Raw genomic sequence first — 19,497 nt, 5'->3', positions numbered from 1 at the left:
AGTAATAGGAAGTCGACTACGGAAGACAATACGGTTACATCCAAGCGTGGGTTCCGAGGGTTCGGAGTCTTCTGTGCAAACCCGTGTCAGGCGGCGAGGAAGGGGTCCCGAAGCAAATGGCTTTCCCTGAGCCGAAACCACGGGGCCCGGAGCTGCCGCAAAAACGGGTGAAGACGCTGGACTGCGGGCAGGGGGCAGTGCGAGCTGTACGATTTAATGGTGAGCTCCCTCTTCATTCCAGGTTCTCCTATCTTTTGAGGTCCGAAGCCCTATAATCCCTTCCTGATGTTCCCCAGTGGATGGCAATTACTGTCTGACGTGTGGCAGCGACAAGACCCTGAAGCTGTGGAATCCTTTGCGAGGGACGCTACTGCGGACTTACAGTGGTCACGGCTACGAGGTGCTGGACGCGGCCGGGTGAGCCGGGGGCCAAGCCGAGATACGGGTGCAGAGATCGGGATCTGAGGTCAACACTGATCTTGCCTCCTCTGCCCTCCAGCTCCTTTGACAACAGCAGCCTGTGTTCCGGCGGCGGGGACAAGGCGGTGGTGCTGTGGGATGTGGCATCGGGACAGGTCGTTCGCAAATTCCGGGGCCATGCGGGGGTGAGTACAAACAAGAAGAGGCCTCATTACAGCGTGGGTGGAGGAGAGGACCCGCATTATCGTGTAGGTGGTGACAGGAAACCCTTCCACCCCTACGCATCACAGAGCAAGGATCCTTTCCCCACGGCCCAGCATGCAATTTCCCCAAAACCTTTCACCTCCTCTATCCCTAGCCTTTGCTTTTCTTTTTTTTTTTTTTTTAAGTTTTATTTATTTATTAGAGAGAGAGAGAGAAGTGGGGGCGGGCAGAGGGAGAGGGAGAAGCAGGCTCCCTGCTGAGCGGGGATTCCCTATGTGGGGCCGGATCCCAGGACTCTGGGATCATGATCTGAGCTGAAGGCAGACACTTAACCGAATGAGCCACCCAGTCACCCCTCCTTTGCCCTTGCTTTAACCTGCATCTGGAACCCTGCCTTTATCCCAGTCCTCCAAAGTCCAGCCTCCTCTGAGTGGCAATCCCTGTTTCTCAGAAGGTGAACACGGTCCAGTTTAATGAAGAGGCCACAGTCATCCTGTCTGGTGAGTCTGGGGCCTAGGCAGGGTACTGCCCCTGCAGCCCAAACCCGACCTCACCTTCATGCTGGCCCTTACAGGCTCTATCGATTCCAGCATACGCTGCTGGGACTGCCGATCGCGGAGGCCTGAGCCAGTGCAGACGCTAGACGAAGCCAGGGATGGCATATCCAGTGTGAAGGTGTCAGACCATGAGGTCCTGGCAGGGTGAGTGGAGCCGGGACCTCACCCCTCCCCTGGTGCCACTGGGGATCACCACTGCCTCGCTACTTAGATTAAAATCTACTCTTCTCACCTCAGCTTACAAGGCCCTGCACAGTGCTCTCTGCTGATCTTTTAGGTTTTATTCATTCCAGGTCTCATTTTTTTTTTTACTATGCCAAGATGCTCTCACCTCAGGATCTTTGCAATTGCTCTTTCTCTACCTGGACTCCCTTTCTACTTACTCAGTGTTTTTGAGCTCTCTTGCATACCCCTTTTTTAGTCAGTGAACATACAGCAGTTAATGAGATAGGGAAAAATCTCTGCCCACGTCAGGTTGATATTCTATTGTAAGAGGCAAACAATGAAAATTCCCAAGCAGGGCTGCCCATTTATTGCCACAACCCAAAGGAGTGCCGTTCCCACCATGGTGGGGCGGGGGCGGGGGGCGAGTAAGTTTGGGCTTCCCAGCCTAGTGGCTGGTCCCTTCCCACACATCTCCTGGACCACACGTTTGTCTCCTTATCCTTCAAGTCCTAGTTTAGAGGCCACCTCCTCGGGGAGGCCTTCCTAGATTACACTCAGCAGCAAGGCTCTGTGATGGCAGAAAGTGCTCCCGGCTTTGTTGCAGCTGTGTCCCAAGGACTAGCCCAGAGAGGATGCTCAGTGCATATCAGAAACCGATGGAGTAGGTCCTGATTGGCCCTGGGTGTAAGTCTCAAAGCCAGTGCCTTGGAATTCCACTCAAAAATTCATTTCGTTGTTTATTTTCCGTGGCTAGCTGTGAGAGTGAGCATGACAGCGAAGGGTGCACAGGAAGGGCAAGCCCAGCCTCCCTCCCCACCCCCCACCCAGGGTCCTGGCAGGGTCAGGGAGAGTACAGGGACTGGAGCCATGGACCTCCTGGCCCCAGGTGTTGCTTCAGCTGGATCCATCCTCTTGCAGCTCCGTGGACGGCCGGGTGAGGCGCTATGACCTGAGGATGGGGCAACTCTTCTCAGACTACGTGGGCAGTGAGTGTGCCAGGGCTGTGGGGCAGACAGGGCGGGGGGGGGGCAGGAAAGGGGGCCCCAGCCTCACCCACCTGCACCCCTCCCCACCCCCCAGACCCCATCACTTGTACCTGCTTCAGCCAGGACGGGCAGTGCACCCTGGTGTCCAGCCTGGACTCCACGTTGCGGCTTCTAGACAAGGACACAGGGGAGCTGCTGGGCGAGTGAGTCCTCGGGGTGCTGGGCCCCCCACCCCACCCCTGCTAGGACCCAAGCCCTCCTGACCCCACCCCCCGCCCCAGGTACTCAGGCCATAAGAACCAGGAGTACAAGCTGGACTGCTGCCTGAGCGAGCGTGACACACACGTGGTCAGCTGCTCCGAGGACGGGAAGGTGTACTTCTGGGACCTGGTGGAGGTGAGCCTCCTCACCCCGACTCCTTACCAGGCTGCCTGCTCTCAGGCAACTCCCTCGCAACTCCCACACCTGCACAAGGGAATGCTATTAGAGCTGGGGGCTTGGAGGAGTGAGTGAGAAGACAAAGCAGGAAGGGCATTCCTGGCAAAGGGAACAGTGTGTGCTAAGGCTTGGAGGTGTGGCACACTTGGGTCAGGAGACGGAAGGACTGTGGGATGGCAGCAGCGATAGGGTCAGACTAAGCAAGCCCAGCCGACCTAGGGACTGACCCTGGGGGGAGCGGGGCCGACAGCCGCATCTGACCCCAGCTGAGATGGGGCGGTAGTTCAGAAACCCTGAGCTACCTCTGAGCATCCCCATGGTTTCTGGTCCCAAACCCTGTGAGCCCTGTCCTGCTGTGTCTCGGCCTGGTGGGGAGGTCAGGCTGGGAACAGACCATCAGTCTGGCCTCATGGGGTCAGGGCTGGGGCTTGGCCAGGGAAAGTAATGCCCCTAAGAGGATGGAGGAAACTGGGGGGCCCTGGAGACTTGAGGGCCCAGCTTTCTCTGGCAACTAAGAATGTGCCAGTGTTCTACCTACTTCTCTAGAGTCTGTCAGACTGAAAGTCACCCTGAAGGGGGCAGTGCATGGAGGGACATTTTTGAAGTGGGAAGAGCAATCGGGGGCAGGCTTGAAGGACCGAATGTGTTGAGTGGTGACTGCAAGCTCATGCAGGAAGTGAGCACAGAGGCTGCCCAGTGGGCCCCTGGAGCCTGGACAGCGGCAGGGTGGAGAAGCCAGGAACGGACGGGACATGATCGGAGCAGTGTGGTGGCTGTGAATGCAGATCCGGACGTGGTCCGAAGGCCGGGCCAGGAGCGCTTGCCGATAGATAAACGGGGTGGGAAGCGTGAAAGAGGAAGACTCCCGAGATGCTTGGCCTGAGCCACACATGCTCCAAAGGATGGAGCAACTCAGGGATTCATTTTGGGGCAGCTGAGGTTTGCAGTGCCTGGGAAGCCATTAGAGGCGGGTGGCTGAAGGTCAAGAGAGAGGGACGCACGGATACCCACTCCCCGCCCCTTCCCTCCACAGGGTGCCCTGGCACTGGCCCTGCCCGTGGGTCCTGGCGTGGTGCAGTCACTGGCCTACCACCCCACAGAGCCCTGCCTGCTGACCGCCATGGGGGGCAGCGTCCAGTGCTGGCGGGAAGAGGCTTTTGAGGCTGAGGGTGGCACCAGCTGAAGGTGGGGACCCACTGCCACCAAGGACACGGACACAGACTCAGAAGGATCACAGAGACCATTTATTCTAGACACGAGGCTGATCGAGGAGGGACGGAGGGGTTGGGTGTACAAGCTAATAAATAGAGGCGAGGGGGAACTTCCCTGGAACCATAGCCACTCAGTCGTCATTCTTCTCAGGCACAAAGGCATCTCTCTTCTGGGCAAAGGTTTCAGCCACAAGCAGGGGGAAGACCAGGGAGGCATCGGCGTAGACCTGCAGAGGGGACCTGGGTGAGCCACAAGGCCCGTGGCTGCACTCTGGGAGACTCCGCGCCCCAGCCAGCTGACCGGCCCTCACCTTGACAGGTTGGGCGTCCGCCCGGATCTTGCCCCAAGACACTGCCTCGTCCGGCCTGGCGCCAGAGTCCGAGCCATCGAACTCCTGGGCCGTGTTGATGTAGACAGAGTAGTCGGCCCCGTTCCGCTGTGGGGAGGGGCAGGGTGAGCTGGTCAGCCAGTCGCGGCACATGGGGGGGTAGGGCGGGGGCTGCATGGGACCCATGGCACCCCCCCCAACTGATCCCAGGTGGTCCAGGAAGTAGAGCCGGGGTACCAAGATCACACTCAGTGGCTGCGCAGCCTCAAACTACCTAACCTCTGCAGAGGCTGAGGGCTGTGTCCTGCATGCTGGAAGCCCATAGTGGCCCCTCACTCCACAGGAAGGGCCCCACATCAGTGCGTGAGCAGAGTGCGAGGTTGGGGGTTGGTAGGGTTGATGGGCAGAGCTGCCCCAAACCCACCTACTAGGGAGCGACAACTGTCCCACAGCTGTTCAGCAAGGGCTGCCACCACATACGAAGACGACTCCCACCCTGGTCCTGGCCCCATCATTCCTCCCGGACCAGCCACTTGTTCACAGAGGGCGCCTGTAAGCACGCAAGTGGCCGCCCTGGAGGCCTGGCTCTGGCTGCTGGTTCACCTCCCGCTCCCCTTCACCGGCCTGCTAACTGTCCCTGGACTTAATTCAGGCACCTCAGAGCTTTTGCCCACTGGCCGTTTTCTCTGCTCACCGGCTGTCTTTCCCAGAACCTTGTTTCTCTTGCCGTCATGTCGACCCTCATTTTTTCCCACAGCGGTTAACTGCCACGTGACCTACATGTCACTTGTTCGCTGCCTGTCTCCCGGACTAGAACATCAGTCTAGGAGGACAGGGATCCCTGCCTGTCTAATCCACAGCTGTCTCCCTGGCACATGGCATAGGCCTAGTGCACAGGTATGTCTGCATGGCAAGCCCACATACCACCCTCACTAGGGACCGGGTACTCTGTCCCCACTCACCATGAGGTTGGCGTTGGCAATATGATGCTTGACCAAACCCCCGCCCAGGATGATCATCCCAGTGCTCTTGGCAAAGATGGCCTGTGTGTTGATGAGCCGCAGGTCTGGGAGAAGAGTGCTGGGGTTAGGCTACGGACCCAGCCAGCCCTCCTCCCCTGCTCTGTGGCCCCAGCACCTCACCCTCGACGATGTCCAGGACCAGGCCGGGGTTCTTGTAGGAATGGAAGAAGATCATGTCGCCCAGGGAGCCATCAGTGAGCGCTGGGCTCAACACAGGGATGTGGTTCTGGGGAACAGCAAGACAAGAGCGACTGGAGCTCAGGGCCCAGTGAGGGCAGGCTGGTCCCCATCCCAGTGGCATCCCCTCCTCTGCCTGATTCTGGGCAGAGTGCTTAAGTTGTCTGGGACTCAGTTTCCTCAACTGTAAAATGGAGACAGCAACAGCACCTCCCCCACAGATGAAGAAGCATATGTGATGAAACCAGACAGAACACAAAGGATCGTGTAGCTCTCACTACTCTTGACTGCTGGACCTCCGCGTGGGAGGTGCATGGGACCCATGGCACCCCCCCGCAACTGATCCCAGGTGGTCCAGGAGTAGAGCCGGGGTACCAAGATCACACTCAGTGGCTGCGCAGCCTCAAACTACCTAACCTCTGTGTCCGGTTCCTCACCTAAGAGTGGAAATGATGAATTGGTTCTCCAGGTAGCGATGAAGGTGAAACAAGCTAATATGTGCCAAGGCCTGGTATCTGTGCCCCACCCAGCCCCTCACCTTCTGGGCCCAGTAATACACTGATTCTGGGTTGTTGATCTCCTTGCCCAGGCGGGCAATCATCTTAGAAGGTGTCCACTTCACACCCTAGGAGGAAACATTTGACTTCAGCCTGCAGTGCCCCCCCTGACTCCTACCACGCCGGCCCCCAGGTCGCTCCTGCCCCACCTCCGTGTTCTGCTCCAGCACCATCTGGTCCAGAATGGGCATCAACCAGTCCTCAAACTTGCAGTAATTGTCATTGGGCACCAGTAAGTTTCCAATCCTGTGAAAATGAGGCATGTGGGCATCGGGCCCCAGGACCCTCCGCCCAGCTCCCTTGCCCGGCACCACTCAGGGCCCCCAACCTGTTGATCCCGTTCTCACGTAGCTCCTTCCCCCTGAGACTGAAATCGCCCAGGTACGTGGGTGCCAGGCACTTGATAAAATCTTCCTCCACACCGCCAGCCGTGGTCACTAAGACGTCCACCTGCAGCCACAAGTCAGTGAGATTGGCCCAGAAAAAGGGCCCTGCCCTCATCCCAGGTAGGGCTCCTAACTCCCAACACTAACCCAGTGACCCTTGGGGAAAGCTCTACTGCACAACAAAAGTAAGATCGTGTCCCTCTGCTTAAAACTGACCCTGTCTCCCTATGTCATTTAATGACCAATAATTTTATTGCCCCCATAAGACCTAGAGAGGCCAAGGCCACAACCCCACCAGGTCCCCACCATGTTGTGCTGCACGAGGTAACGGATGGTCTCACGGATGCCTGAACTGATGAGATTGGATGTGTAGCCCAGAAAGATGGTGCAGCCAGTAAGTGGGCGGCGGCTCTTGGTCAGGTCTGCATGGTGGTCTTCGTCCTGCGACAGCGGCTCTAGTTTCTTCTCTATCTAGGTGTAAGGGCAGGGTCAAGTTACCCTCTGGCCCCCAAGCCCTAGCATCTACCACTTCTACCTGGAATACATGGGGCCAGGGAACGAACGCCCCCCTGTGCAGGCTCTGCCCCATCCACAGCCCAAATCTCAGGGGCACACGCTCAGGTTTTAGCCCCTTTCCAAGGAATCGCAGAGCACGACTTTTGCAGGCCCGGTCCCCTTCCCCATCCGAGCCTGACTTAGGTTCCTCAACCGCACCGTTCTGAACACTTTCACTCGTTACCTACGACCCGTCTCCTATCTAGAATCAGTCCCAACTTCATTCTGATGGTAGGATGTTTTGGGGATGAGGGGACGACGTCCTCTCCCCAGCACAGAAACCGCCGCCCAGAACGGGCCCTGCCTCTCTCCACCTACTGGACCGCCCCTACACCCCTCCACCAACACAGGACACACCGCCTACTCAAGGGAGCCCCGCCCCCTCCAAGTACTGCATTGCCGCTACTCTAGGCCACACCCCCTCAATCCAGGAAGTTCCGCCCCGGGCTTCACCATGGCGTTGACTTGCTGCACTGCGCGCCCGAAGTTGGTGGCCTGGAAGCCGGTGGTGCCGAAGGCCTCCAGTAGCGCACGGTAATCCACGCCGCGGTTGAAGTCGTAGCCTCGGACTTGGGAGCTCTCGGAGGGCAGCGCCGAGCTGTGCTTCAGCACAGCGGCCAGCGCCGCCGCGGGTGCCTTCCCCTCCGGAGGACCCTCCATGTTCCAGCGGCCGCACTCCCAGATCACAGCCGCCCCGGGCCAGGCCTCCAGGGGCCTCCAAACGCACTAAGCCTCGGCACGCGCTTCTGTACGACAGTGCGGGAAGTAGGGCTCGGGAAAACCTGCAGAAGGGGACGGGAAGTTGCTTAGTCACATGACCCTCTTTGAGTCCCATGATCCAGGGCGCGTTCAAACTTGCGCGTGCGTCCCGTATTACGGAAGCCGCGAGGAGCCGTTATTCCCTGTTTCTCGTTTTGACAAGCCTGAGATGAATGAAGAGTCCTACTTTCACTGCCGCCTGCTGGAGACCCACCGCGTTGCGCGGCGCTTTCCTATTCGTTTCTGTCCCTTTGGGGAAGGAGGATGGCTTCTTAAACGTCGTCCTTGGATAGGATTCGAGTCATCAGGAAATGTCAGATAGGTTCTGCCCCTGAGCGTCTCTCGTCAAATGGTTTAGTGATCGCTGTCCGTACCTCGCAGGTCTCCAGAGCCTCCTCCACATGCTGCGTAACCCTCTGGTCTTCCCCGGGCTGTTGCAGCTGTCACTTCTTCTGGGAAGCCTTCCCTGACCTTCCTCTGGGTAAGGGACCTCCTCTGGGATCCAAGGCTGACCTCTCTTTCCCTCCAGCAAGACTGTGAGACCCTCGAAGGTGGGGTCTGTATCTCATGAGCCCTCCTAGCCCTGCACAGGGTCTGGTCCGGGGGGAATCTTTTAACCAGGCATTCTACAGTTTATGGAGTCTATACTGTACGTAGGGCTCTGTGTTTGGCGCTTCAGATTTATCGGTGAAGGAGATGCAGACCCTGCCCTCCTGGAGTCCACAGTTTGGGGAGCTAGAAAGCTGACAACGATAGTGGTAAGTGCTCTTGAAGATTCAAAAATGATGATGTGTCTTTGAGATAGGGGTGGATGGAGGGGGAGGTGGCCTTATTTGCAGGGACAGGTGGTTGGGGAAGGACACCAAGGAGGGGACATTTGAGCCAAGGCCAGAAAGCCAAGAAAGGCCCCATATGTGAATATTTGGGGAGGCCATTCCCCACCATTGGGAAAGAGAACTGCCAGTGCAAAGGTCCTGAGGCCAGAGATTAGCCCACTTGATTGGAGGAAGAGAACATTCTCCTTGACATCTTTGACGGTCCCCACTTGGATCTCAAGCTCACCACCTCAGTTCCCACTCCTCCTAATCCTGATCTCCCTGCGGTCTTCCACATCTCATCAAAGAGCCCTCCGCTCAGCAAATAAGCCCTCGGTGCACCTAGTAGGCTCAACACTGGAGAATTGAGCTTGACGTCTCCCGTTCTCTCACACCCACACCCATCCCTCAGCACCTCTAACAAGTTCTACGCACAAAATAGGTCCCAAATCCAGGTGCCTTTTTTTATTGATAGAATTTGACATATATTAGTTTCAGGTGTACAACATCATGATTGGGTATTTGTATCCAGGTGCTTCTCTCCATTCTCACAGCCTCCACGCTGGGCTACCCTTCCCTCCAGTCCATCTCCCGTCTGTGGCCAGAGAGCTCATGAAACAGAAGCCAGACAAATCATTCCTTTCTCAAACTCTCTTACAGTGGCTTCTCCCTAGGAGTAAAATCCGGGGTGTTCACCGCGGCCTGCGAAGGTGCCTGCTCACTTCCCTGTCCTGTCCCACCACTTGCCCTCACTTCCTCCTCTCCGGTTACACCAGCCTCCTCACTGTGCTAGAACTCACCAAGCTCATTCCCTGACCACGGGACGATGCACCCACTGCTCCCACTGCCTGAAATACCCTCTTCTCCAGCTTCTTCTCCTGAGTCTCTGTCTAAATATTACCTCGTCCAAGAGGCCTGCTCTGACCACCCGATTCCACCCTTACCTTGCTTGTCATTGTCTCTCAAAGCACTTAATACATTTTGTTTGCTGTTGCCTGTCCCTCCCTGATGAGAACGGCAGCTCCAGGTGGGCAGGATTGTCTGGTTTCACTGCTGTTTCTCTAACTCTGTGCAGTGATCACATACTGTGATCTCAGCAAATATGCTGAATGGATGAATGAACCCACACAAGGGCATCAGGGTGATCCATGAGGAATGAAGGAGGGAAAGAGGTGGATAAATGAATTCAGGGGCTCCCGGCTGGCTCAGTCGGTGATGCTTGTGATCCTTGATCTCGGGGTCGCGAGTTTGAGCCCCACGTTGGGTGTAGAGATTACTTAAAGATAAAATCTGTTAAAAAAAAAAAAAAGTGAATTCGGAGCAGGTAGAAAAGGTGCCAGAGCAGACAGTAGTAAGGAAGATGGGTGTATTCTAAGTGGCTGGGAAACCACTGGAGAGTTTTAAGATTTTTTATTTATTTGTCGAAGAGAGAGAGCACAAGCAGAGGGAGCGGCAGGCAGAGGGCTCCCTGCTGAACAAGGAGCCGGACGCAGGACTTGATCCCAGGACCCTGGGGTCATGACCTGAGCCAAAGGCAGACGCTTAATCGACTGAATCACCCAGGCGTCCCAACCATTAGAGAGTTTTAAAAAGGAATGAGAGACTCTGATTTTTTTCCCAATTTTTAAAAAAAAACCTTTTATTTTTAATCTCTACACCCAACGTGGGGCTCCAACTCACAACCCTGAGATCAAGAGTAAGCACGCTCCACTGACTGAAGCAGTCAGGCACCCCACCCATTTTCTATTGTGGTAAAACATATATAACATAAAACTTATTACCATGATCATTTTAAAGTATACAGTTCTATGGCATTAAGCACATTCGCATTGTTGTACCATCCGTCTCTAAAATGTTTTCATCATCCCAAAATGAAACTCTGTCCCCATTAAACATTAGCTCCCCGTCCCCCTCCCCCAGCCCCTGCCACCCACCATCTACTTTGTCTCTGGATTTGACTCCCCTAGGGACCTCACATAAACGGGATCGTAGATTATCGGTCATTTTGTGACTGGCTTATTTCACTTAACATACGTCCTCAAGGTTTATCCATGTTGTAATGTGATTTATTTTTTACCAGACCCCGCAGGCTGCCTTGAGGAGAATGGGGGCAGTGGGGAAGGGCAGAGCAGGGAAGACGAGGGCAGAGGCGCCTGCGCTAGTCCAGGCCAGCAGAGATGGGAGCAGGACCTGGGACATGCCAACAGACATGGAGAGAAGTGACCAGACTGAGAACCTAATTTGAAGTTGATCTGATGGCTCCTGAGAAAGGATCAGACGTGGGGACACCAGAAAGAGAGGATCGAAGGAGTTGAAGATTTGGGCCAGGGAATTTGAGTGGACGGTGGTGAATTGGGGGGTAGAAGGTCTGGGGGAAGATAATCCTGAGTCCAGCTTTGGCCGAGGTAGGCAAGAGACCCCTGAGATCCCAGGATGACAGACTGAGGAGGCAGGAGGCTCTTCAGGTGGATCTGAAATCAGGGAAGGCTCAGGGACGGGGACGGAGAGAGCCATCAGCATAAGCAAGTGGACGGAGTTATCTGTGGGTAAGATCCTGGGTGGTGAGTGTAGACAGAGGGGAGAGGCAGGGCTGCCCCTGAGCCAAGGTACCATACACTCTGGACGTGGTCGGGGGCAGAGGCCAGCAAAGGAGGAGTGTTGGGGGCCATTGGCAGAGGATCAAGCAGGTCAGTGAGAGGCCAGGGCCCCTCCGCTCGCCCAGCCAAGGTGACATGTGACACCAGGGCAGCCACTGGGCCCCCTGGGGCAGGGACCCCCTCAGCTGAGGCAGCTGCTGCTGCTGGTGACATTTCACTCCATGAGTGTCCTGGCTTCAAAGTGTCTGCAGGGGTGGGGGAGGGAACGGAGCGGGGCTGGAGAGGCCAGGCTGGCAGGGGAGGGAGCCAGGGCCCGGCTGCTGGAGGACTGAGCGGTCAGGCATCAGCCGGAGGCCTCAGCTGAAGTATGTGGTCCTGACGGGTCGGGGGCCCGCCACCCCCTTCCTACAGTCCCCAGGGGGCACACAGGAGGTGATTAGGGGACTCTCGGATAGCCATACAGCTCGGGGTCGGGAATGAAGCCCACTGCCTGTGACCCTGCTCACTTCCCTGCAGATGTCCAGCAAGGGGGCCACTGGCAGCGACATCGGGCAGGCCCGCCGGGCCGTGGAGCAGCTGCGGATGGAGGCGGGCATTGAGCGCGTGAAGGTAAGGGCCGGGGTGGCACGGGCGTGTCTGGGCGAGGGGGCAGGTGGCCAGCCCGGGCCTGGCTGACCAGGCTGGCCTGCAGGTGTCCAAGGCGGCTGCCGACCTGCTGCAGTTCTGCACGGAGCAGGCCAAGAGCGACCCCTTCCTTGTGGGCATCCCAGCGGCTGCCAACCCCTTCAAGGAGAAGAAGCCCTGCGCCATCCTGTGACCTCCACGGCCCCGACCGCCCAGAAGGCCTCAATAAAAATGAAGTGAAGGATCCTCAGGACGTGGCTTGGCCAGGCTTCCGTGGGGGCAGAGGGGGCCTGCACTGGGGCCACCCGCACACCTGGCGCAGCGCCCCCGTCCCCCACCAACTCTAGGGTCCTGGCCCCAGCAGCACACACATCCTGCGCCCCCGGATGCATGAGCACGCACCTCCCCCACCCCCGTGGGGTAGCCTTAGCAGATCCCCTTGCCCACTGCACAAACACACCCAGGGTCAGAGCCCCAGTCTACGTGCCAGCACGCATCACACATGTCTTCCTGTCTCTCTCTCTCTCTCTCTCTCTCACACACACACACACACACACACACACACACACACACACACACGTGCCATTATACAAACGTGTGCACATCCTCAAGAGCCTCCTCCTTCCTCACACACAGCACGTCCAGCAGCACACAGATACACACAGACAGGGTTACGGTCACAGCGCACACAGCCAGACCCACCTCCCCAGCGACACACACACACGTGGTCATGAGTGCAGGAAGGCTTGCGCTCAAGCAGGTACACTCGCACCTCGATATAAAATAGCATCGCACAGACTCACACACCACACACCTCCCAGTCCCAAGCAAGCACAGGCAGGGCCCTCGGGGGACACCAGTACATCAGGTTTATTTCTCCTTTGCTCTCAAGGGAAAGCGGGTATCCAAATCCTAGCAAAAACAGGGCTCCAGGGAGGGGAGCAGTCCCCTGGGTGGGCCTGAACACCACGCTCACCTTCCCTGGTGCGGGGCACAGCCCATGGGGCACAGCTCACCATGGCCCGGACTCCTTGTGCCTCAGGGCTTCGGGACAGGGCAGAGGCAGCACCAGCATGCGGGGAAGGTCCCCCGAGAACAGAGGCCATGGCCCAGCCTGTGGGCCGGCAGATCCCCCTCCACATCGGCGTCTGCCCGCTCAGGCCTGCAGCCTCCAGACCTCCAGAGATAGGCCCCCAGAAGCGGCGACCACCAGGTTGCCCTCCGCGCAGATCTGGGAGGGCAGGGCAGAGGTAGTCAGGGGCGCTCTGGGCAGCTGGGCAGGGCGCATAGGGCAGGGCCTTACCCCATTCAGCACATTGTTGTGGTTTCGGGTGCAGATGGTCTTCGGCGGATCCGTGGGCACGTGCACCTGGTGAGGGACAACAGGCGAAAGGGCGAGGGTCAAGATATGCACCGCCAGCTGGTGGGGCCAGGGTAGGGAGGGGGCCTGTCTCGGGGCCTCACCCGGATGGTCTTGTCGGTGGACGTGGTGTACAAGGCCCCCAGCGAGTGTTTGATCCCTGTGATCTGAGACCTGTGGCCCACATCAAAAGACTGCAGAAAGGAAGGACAGGGGACACTCAGGTAAGGGCTCGCCCAGGGTCCGCCCGCCAGCCACCCAGGGGGTCAGGAGGTAGGGAGGAGGCCCAGGGACAGTGGGGCAGGGGCAAGCTCCCTGGAGGACCCGGACAAGCTGGAAGCGGCCGTTGCGGTTGGCGAAGACGTGCAGCAGGCCCTGGTTGTCACCAGCCCAGAGCTGGGGCTCCTGGTAGGACATGCAGAGCAGGTAGGAGTCCAGCTGTGGGAGGGATACAGGACAGAGCAGCTCAGACCAGGCCAAGCCACCGTCCCGGTCCCTCTGGACCCGCGGGGAGGGCCCACCTGCAGGCGCTGCAGGACGCTGTTGGCCCGGCGGTCGAACACCACGAGCGTGTGGTCCTCGCTGCCCGAGATGATGTGCCGGTCGTCCGCCAGCAGCGCCAGCACTGCACTGGAGTGCAGCCGCCGGCTCTTCAGCAGGGCCGGGCCAACTTCAGGAGTGATGCGGGAAGAAGGGAGACGTCAGAGCCCCCAGGGGGCCCCCCAGCCTACACGAGGACCCCGGCACCTATCCCACTTGGCACCACCCTTGGTCTGCTGTGCCCACCCCCATCCCGTCCCTCTCCCCTCCTGTCCCAGCTGGGCCTGGGCCACCCAGCGCCCCCAGATCTTGGCCCTCCCATCCCCCCATCCCCCAGATCTTGGCCCTCCCATCCCCCCATCCCAATCCCGTCCGCTCAGTACAGCACAGTGCAGACCTCGGCAAGTCCCAGCAGAAAAGGCTTCCACCTGCAGGCAGGTCAGAGCCAAGCTGCCCCCTCACCAGCCCCCCACCCGCCTCTGGCCCCACCTGGGCAAAGACCCCCCCCAGCCCTTCAATTAAAATAAGAATGAATAAAGAAAGAAACAACGGGAAAGGCCCTATGTGCTGGGCAGTGTTTTCGTAGGCTTTTTACGTCAACTGACATTTAATCCACCAAGGTTCTTACTGTTCTCTCCTATTAACCCTGTGGGGCTGGAGTTATTATCCAGATTTCACAGAGGGGGAGACTGAGGTTTCAAGCTTGACAGCTAGGAAGTGGGGGAGCCAGGGTCCTAGGGGCTGCTCCACCTCCCACAGTATTGAGGCCCAGAGGGCCTCCCATCCTCCCCGACACCCCAGATGGAGGGGGGGTGCCTCTGCCCCCAACCCACATCCCCCTCAAGCTGCCTTCCTTGTCCCAGCACAGCAGGGGCCACTTGGGAGTGGTCACCATCTGGTTGTGACTGTCATCCCAGCCAGGCTGTGAGGGCCAAGGGTCTCCTTTCCCAGCACGACCCCGGAGACCCCAGGCGGCTCTCCTCTCCCCACCTGGTTCCCAGGGCCCCCGGCCCACCTCTGGGGTCGTAGACGGTCACTTTCTTGTCATAGGTGCCAGTCACGAGGATGTCAGGCCGGTAGGACAAGCACAGCACAGCCGCCTTGCCCCTGGGAACACATGGACCCCAAGGCTCGGGCTGTGACTAGGTGGGAACCCAGCCCGGCCCCACCTCCCCGCCCAGGACCCCACACACTTTATCTCGCCGAACTGCTGCCCATCAGCCGCCATGTCCCAGAGCTTCACCGTGCTGTCCCAGGAACCAGAGCACACGCGGTGGTCCAGCGCTGCCAGCGACCACACCCAGCCCTGCAGACCGGACCCCGTGGTCATCCCCATTTCAGAGGTAACAAGATTGAGGGTCGGAGGAGGGAGATGACTGACCCAAGAACCCAGAGCAAGTCCGCTCCAAGTAGAGGTCAGGACTTAGGTCGGTGGGTCTGACTTCAGAGCCGAGGAGCTGAGGACGTGCACGCCCACAGAGAATGATATTCCCAAGTCAAGTCCCTGCCAGACTCAGCACCCGTGGTGGTTTGAGGCCACCTAACAATGTGACTAAAAGTGGGGCCTCCACTCCATGGAGTGAGCGAATGAAGGGCTCTCCCTTGGTTTCTTCACTGGGAAACAAAAAAACTGGGCACAAAAAAACAACCCTGCCTCAGGAGCCAATAGGCACAAAGCACTGGCTGGTGCCTAACTCATTCCTCACCAGACTCTCTGAGGAGAGTGCCGCGTAACTGTGTCCGTGCTACAAATGAGGACACTGGAGCACAGAGAGGTTGAGTCCCTTGCCCAAGGTCACACAGCCAGGGAGTAGCAGAGTGGGGATTTGAGCCCAGTGGCCTAGTTCCGAGACCAGGCTCTTGACCACCTGCCTAGACCACCTCAATGACTGGCGGTGGTGCTCCTGCACGGCCGCCTCTCATGAGCTGACAGCCATGCGCAGAGCTTTGTGATCCCCATGGGCAGCCTCGTAACTGCCCTGCCCTACGCCTCTCAAGGTATACCTGATGCGTCTTGAGTGCCTCCTGTGTATCCCAGCCTAAGCAAAGCTCTACGGCATATTCATCTCATTCATCCTCATCCTAACTGAGCCCTAGACACAAGTAGAAACAGAGGCCCAGAGAAGTCCTACATCTCACCCCAGTGTCACACGAGCAATGGCAGAGCAAGATTTAAATCTATGATGTCTGGTGCCAAAACTCATGCCCTTAACCATGGCACCCTACCCAGGCCCCACCCCTCGTGCCCCTGTCTGGCCTCCTAACCCCTCACCTTGTGGGTACTGTTCTTCTCAGTGCCCAGGGCCTTGACTAGAACCTGGCTGGGCTCCACCCCCAGCTGCCGCAGGTCCCACAGGTTGACATTGCGATCTCGGGAACCTGACAGACAAAGCGCTCCACCCTAAGAAGAGAGTGAGGTGGTGGTGTCGGAGTCACCCTGGCCCACCCCTGCCTGTCCCCCACCGAGCCCCACCTCACCTGGAGCAGCAGCACCGAGTCAATGGAAGCAAAGTGCCCATCAGCCAAGCAGAAGTACTCAGCCCAGCGCCCATCCTCCGCCCAGCGCGACAGGTGTTGCTCCAGCTCGATGCAGGCTGTTGGCCAGTCGAAGTCCTCCTCTGTGGGGCATCGTGAGCAGGGTCCCCAGTGGGCAGGCATCCTGACGTCCACACCAGCTGTCCAAGCCCACCCCTGGCTTCCAGGAAGCCCAGCCTTCACCCGACTTGGAGAAAACCCCACCTGGATCCCTCACCCCACCCAAGAAGGCCCAGGATCTAGCTTTGGGACCACCGGCCACCCACCTTCCAAGCAGGTCTAGGACTACTCACCCCAGTTTCCAAAAATGGGGTAACTGGAGCCTTGGGACCACCTTCGCAGGCCTCAACCCCCAACCCAAGTGTGGAGGATAGTAGCCTCAGGATGTTAAGGTCCTGCCTCAACCCCTCAGGCTGTGCATCAGAACTAGGACGCTTTGCCTCCATGATCTTAACCAAACCAGGGAAGTGTTCCCAAATTGGTGTCTGTAAACTTGGGAACTTTGTCGAGATGCAGAACTCAAACGCTTGCAGAGATTCAGTGGTATTAATGGAGCTCAAGCAACTGTTTATCAAGCTGTTCAGGAAAGCCCCATCAATTCAAGGTCACCAAGCTGTCTTATCCCCCAGGGATCAATGACCTCAGGGGCAGGTGGAATTACCACCAGCCCCTAAACGAGGCTAGACCCTGGGCTTGAGGATCGATCTGTGATTGCTGGCATCAGGGATCCTAACCTCTAAGATGTAGCTTGGGATCAAATGTTGCAGGCTCTGGGCTTTTAGTCCCTGCCCCAACCCTACCTAGGTCAAGACTGTAAGGGCGAGGGGCTTTGGCATCACCAGTTGGATTCTTGGCCTACCCCGAACCCCAAGAGATTCCAACAGCTAAGACTTCCAAGTCCCTGTGTCAACCCCCAGCCAGGGGTCAGGGCCGTTGGTACCACCAGACCCCAAGCCTGAGGCTCGTTGGATCCTGAGTTCAGGGACCCCAGCCCCCCACGGCAGATTTCCACAGCCCCAGGACCCCCAGCGTCTGGCTCACGGTGCACCCAGAGGTCAGGGGCTTTGGCACCACCGCTAACTACCTCAGCCTCCACCCAAGCCAGGACAACCAGGAGGCCTGCTCCACGGCTGTGCTCACAGCACCCCAGCCTAACCTGGGCAGCTGACCCCAGCCCCCAGGCGCGCGCACCTTCCACCACTGGGTAGGGCGCGCGTACGCGGCGCTGCGCGCGTAGCCTCCAGGTGACATGGTCACGCACGAGGTCGCGCAGTGTGTGGCACACGCGCGGCAGGACATGGAGCACCAGGCGCGCGTCTAGGTAGGCGCAGATCTCAAGCAGCAGCTCCGGAGGAAGGCTCAGCAGTCCCGGGACCCCCACGGGCGCACCCTTGGACGCCGCCCGCAGCTCCAGGGCGCCAGGGGATGCGACGGGCGCGGACAGCAGAGGGGCGCGTGGGGGCGCCTGCCCGACTTTCGGCGGACTGAGTACGCGGGCCACGTAAGCCTCGGCCTGCGCGTCCGGGTCGGGCTCCGACTCCGGGTCCGAGTCATCTTCCCAGGCGCGGGGATCGTCGCGCGGCCCTGGGGGCAGCTCCATGGCGACCGGGTGGGCGCGGCCAGCCGGGCCCTGTCAGCCGAGGGCCCCGCGTCCCGTCTCCTAGGCAGCGCGAAGGCACTTCCGGCGCTGCTTGATGACGTTGAGCGCTGGTCGGAAGCGAGCGGCACGTGGAGAAACAGGCTGGATCCCGGAATCCCGCTGTTTTGAGGGCTCCCGTGGTGCAGCTTCGTCGGCCTTGGGCTAGACAATGCAGACTGCTTCTAACAGCGTTTGTTAAACAGGCAGCTGACTCTGGTTTGACGCGGCTCTGTCAAAGGCACCTCTCACAGGTGACACGGTGCTTAGAAATGCAGTCCCTCGGAGTTCGCAGTCTGGACCATACAGGGATTCCAACTCCTGACTTTCCTTCCCGGGGCAGAAATGTTCAGTTGTACCGCAGAGGCCTCAGATTCTCTTAAATTACCTAAAAATCGTCCTTATGTCTTATTTACTCAAAGTGTCTTTTGAGCGAAGCAGTATTAACCGATCCATATAAAATGTCTCAGAGCACTTGCCGTTCTGCCTCTGCAGATGCCCAGATATGCTGTTACCACCTAAGCGGTGAGGCCTCCTCACAGTCCCCTACTGTAAAGCCGACCATTTTACCAACGTTTTCTCTCCCCTCCCCACTTTTTCCTCTATGGGACATATCACTGTTCCGCTGTTTATTTCCTATGCCCTCACTAAAATGTACACATTTGTCTAATGAATGCTGGATATATGGCAATGTCAGCTTTTTGTTTGTTTTCCCAAGTCGATGCAGGGGACCTTCGGCCCTGTTGAGGTTGCAACAAGATTTTATTCTGAGGCCGTGTGTCCCAAGAACTTCGCAATTTCTCATTTGCCTCAGTAACTGTCTCATACACCTCCCACAGGCCAAGTGCTAAGGTTCCTACAAAAAATGTATAACCTGCCCAGTAACCCAGAGTTGTGAGGTTAGCCAAAGATGAGAGTGCTGCAAGACTCTGCCCCTTAGTTTAGTCTAAGGCAGATGGGGATCTTGAACCTGGGCTGTAACCCTAACGGCTCCCTTTTAAATTGAGCTCAAGACGTTCAGTGGCTATAACTACATTCCAGGGGACACACGACACGTGCATGTTACCACATTCGATCTTTGTCCTTCACATTCAGCTTCCCATTTTACTGGGAAGAAAAGTGAGAGGCTTGGGGTCCCAAGAAATGTGCCTGGTTAATTGCTTACTTACTTCCCTACTCCTGAATTATTTCCTGAGTCCTGGGCATCCCCATTTCTAAGACGTCCCAAGCCCCCCTCCAGATCTCTTCTCTACTGCCAAAGCCAAGGATACAGGAGGCCAGATGGAGACCAAGGGTTTCACAAGAAACTGATCTTTACTCAACAAAGTTCTACACAAGTGGAATCTCACGCCACCTCGGCGCCAGTCCCCAGCACAGCACAGTAACAAATGGACAGACCCTGGAGCCCGTAGGAGGAAGAGGGTGAGGGGGAAGGAGGGATGTGGGACAAAGGGGGACTGCAGATCGAGGCCAGTCAGGGTCCGCAGCCCTGGGCAGGGGAGAGGGTTGAGAAGCTGAAACTTCGTTGTGCAAAAATCAACCAAAAATAAATTAAAAAATTAAATAGTTTTCTTAAAAAAAAAAAAAGAAAAGAAAAAAAACTAGAACCAGGCTCCCCTTCCCT

At 57.8% G+C, this 19,497-nt stretch overlaps 4 protein-coding genes across 5 annotated transcripts; 2 read left to right on the top strand and 2 right to left on the bottom strand.

Annotated features, from left to right (window-relative positions):
• The first annotated feature begins 10 nt into the window (after positions 1 to 10).
• Positions 11 to 4,107, top strand: WDR83 (WD repeat domain 83). The gene is made up of 9 exons (XM_028088814.2): positions 11 to 219; positions 297 to 417; positions 500 to 605; positions 1,076 to 1,124; positions 1,199 to 1,325; positions 2,265 to 2,332; positions 2,427 to 2,535; positions 2,614 to 2,728; positions 3,804 to 4,107. Exons 1-9 carry the CDS (start codon positions 117 to 119, stop codon positions 3,951 to 3,953), a joined length of 948 nt encoding a protein of 315 aa, XP_027944615.1. The 5' UTR covers positions 11 to 116; the 3' UTR covers positions 3,954 to 4,107.
• DHPS (deoxyhypusine synthase) lies at positions 3,993 to 7,762 on the bottom strand. Its single transcript, XM_028088813.2, has 9 exons — positions 7,461 to 7,762; positions 6,759 to 6,923; positions 6,395 to 6,516; positions 6,216 to 6,312; positions 6,048 to 6,134; positions 5,453 to 5,558; positions 5,273 to 5,376; positions 4,293 to 4,418; positions 3,993 to 4,208 (listed from the first exon to the last, which is right to left on the bottom strand). Exons 1-9 carry the CDS (start codon positions 7,665 to 7,667, stop codon positions 4,113 to 4,115), a joined length of 1,110 nt encoding a protein of 369 aa, XP_027944614.2. The 5' UTR covers positions 7,668 to 7,762; the 3' UTR covers positions 3,993 to 4,112.
• On the top strand, positions 7,444 to 12,052 carry GNG14 (G protein subunit gamma 14). The gene is made up of 4 exons (XM_028088815.2): positions 7,444 to 7,541; positions 8,148 to 8,524; positions 11,695 to 11,787; positions 11,870 to 12,052. Exons 2-4 carry the CDS (start codon positions 8,402 to 8,404, stop codon positions 11,993 to 11,995), a joined length of 342 nt encoding a protein of 113 aa, XP_027944616.1. The 5' UTR covers positions 7,444 to 7,541; positions 8,148 to 8,401; the 3' UTR covers positions 11,996 to 12,052.
• A 527-nt stretch (positions 12,053 to 12,579) lies between these two features.
• On the bottom strand, positions 12,580 to 17,894 carry FBXW9 (F-box and WD repeat domain containing 9). 2 transcript variants are annotated; one of them, XM_028088681.2, is made up of 10 exons: positions 17,429 to 17,894; positions 16,181 to 16,320; positions 15,975 to 16,103; positions 14,896 to 15,008; positions 14,718 to 14,809; positions 13,684 to 13,832; positions 13,487 to 13,600; positions 13,267 to 13,356; positions 13,106 to 13,171; positions 12,580 to 13,033 (listed from the first exon to the last, which is right to left on the bottom strand). In XM_028088681.2, exons 1-10 carry the CDS (start codon positions 17,835 to 17,837, stop codon positions 12,959 to 12,961), a joined length of 1,377 nt encoding a protein of 458 aa, XP_027944482.1. In that variant the 5' UTR covers positions 17,838 to 17,894; the 3' UTR covers positions 12,580 to 12,958. The 2 variants fall into 2 exon arrangements, with proteins under 2 accessions (XP_027944482.1, XP_087873268.1); XM_088017142.1 differs by having other exon boundaries at positions 12,946 to 13,033; positions 13,487 to 13,832.
• Between the last annotated feature and the right edge of the window lie 1,603 nt (positions 17,895 to 19,497).

This window comes from Eumetopias jubatus, unplaced genomic scaffold (assembly GCF_037043125.1).
Source record: "Eumetopias jubatus isolate StellerSeaLion01/CBP00866 unplaced genomic scaffold, mEumJub1_p1.0 scaffold_1, whole genome shotgun sequence".
Lineage (NCBI taxonomy): Eukaryota > Metazoa > Chordata > Mammalia > Carnivora > Otariidae > Eumetopias > Eumetopias jubatus.
The sequence above is the reverse complement of the archived record's forward strand: the minus strand, read 5'-3'. Positions and strand labels throughout refer to the sequence as shown.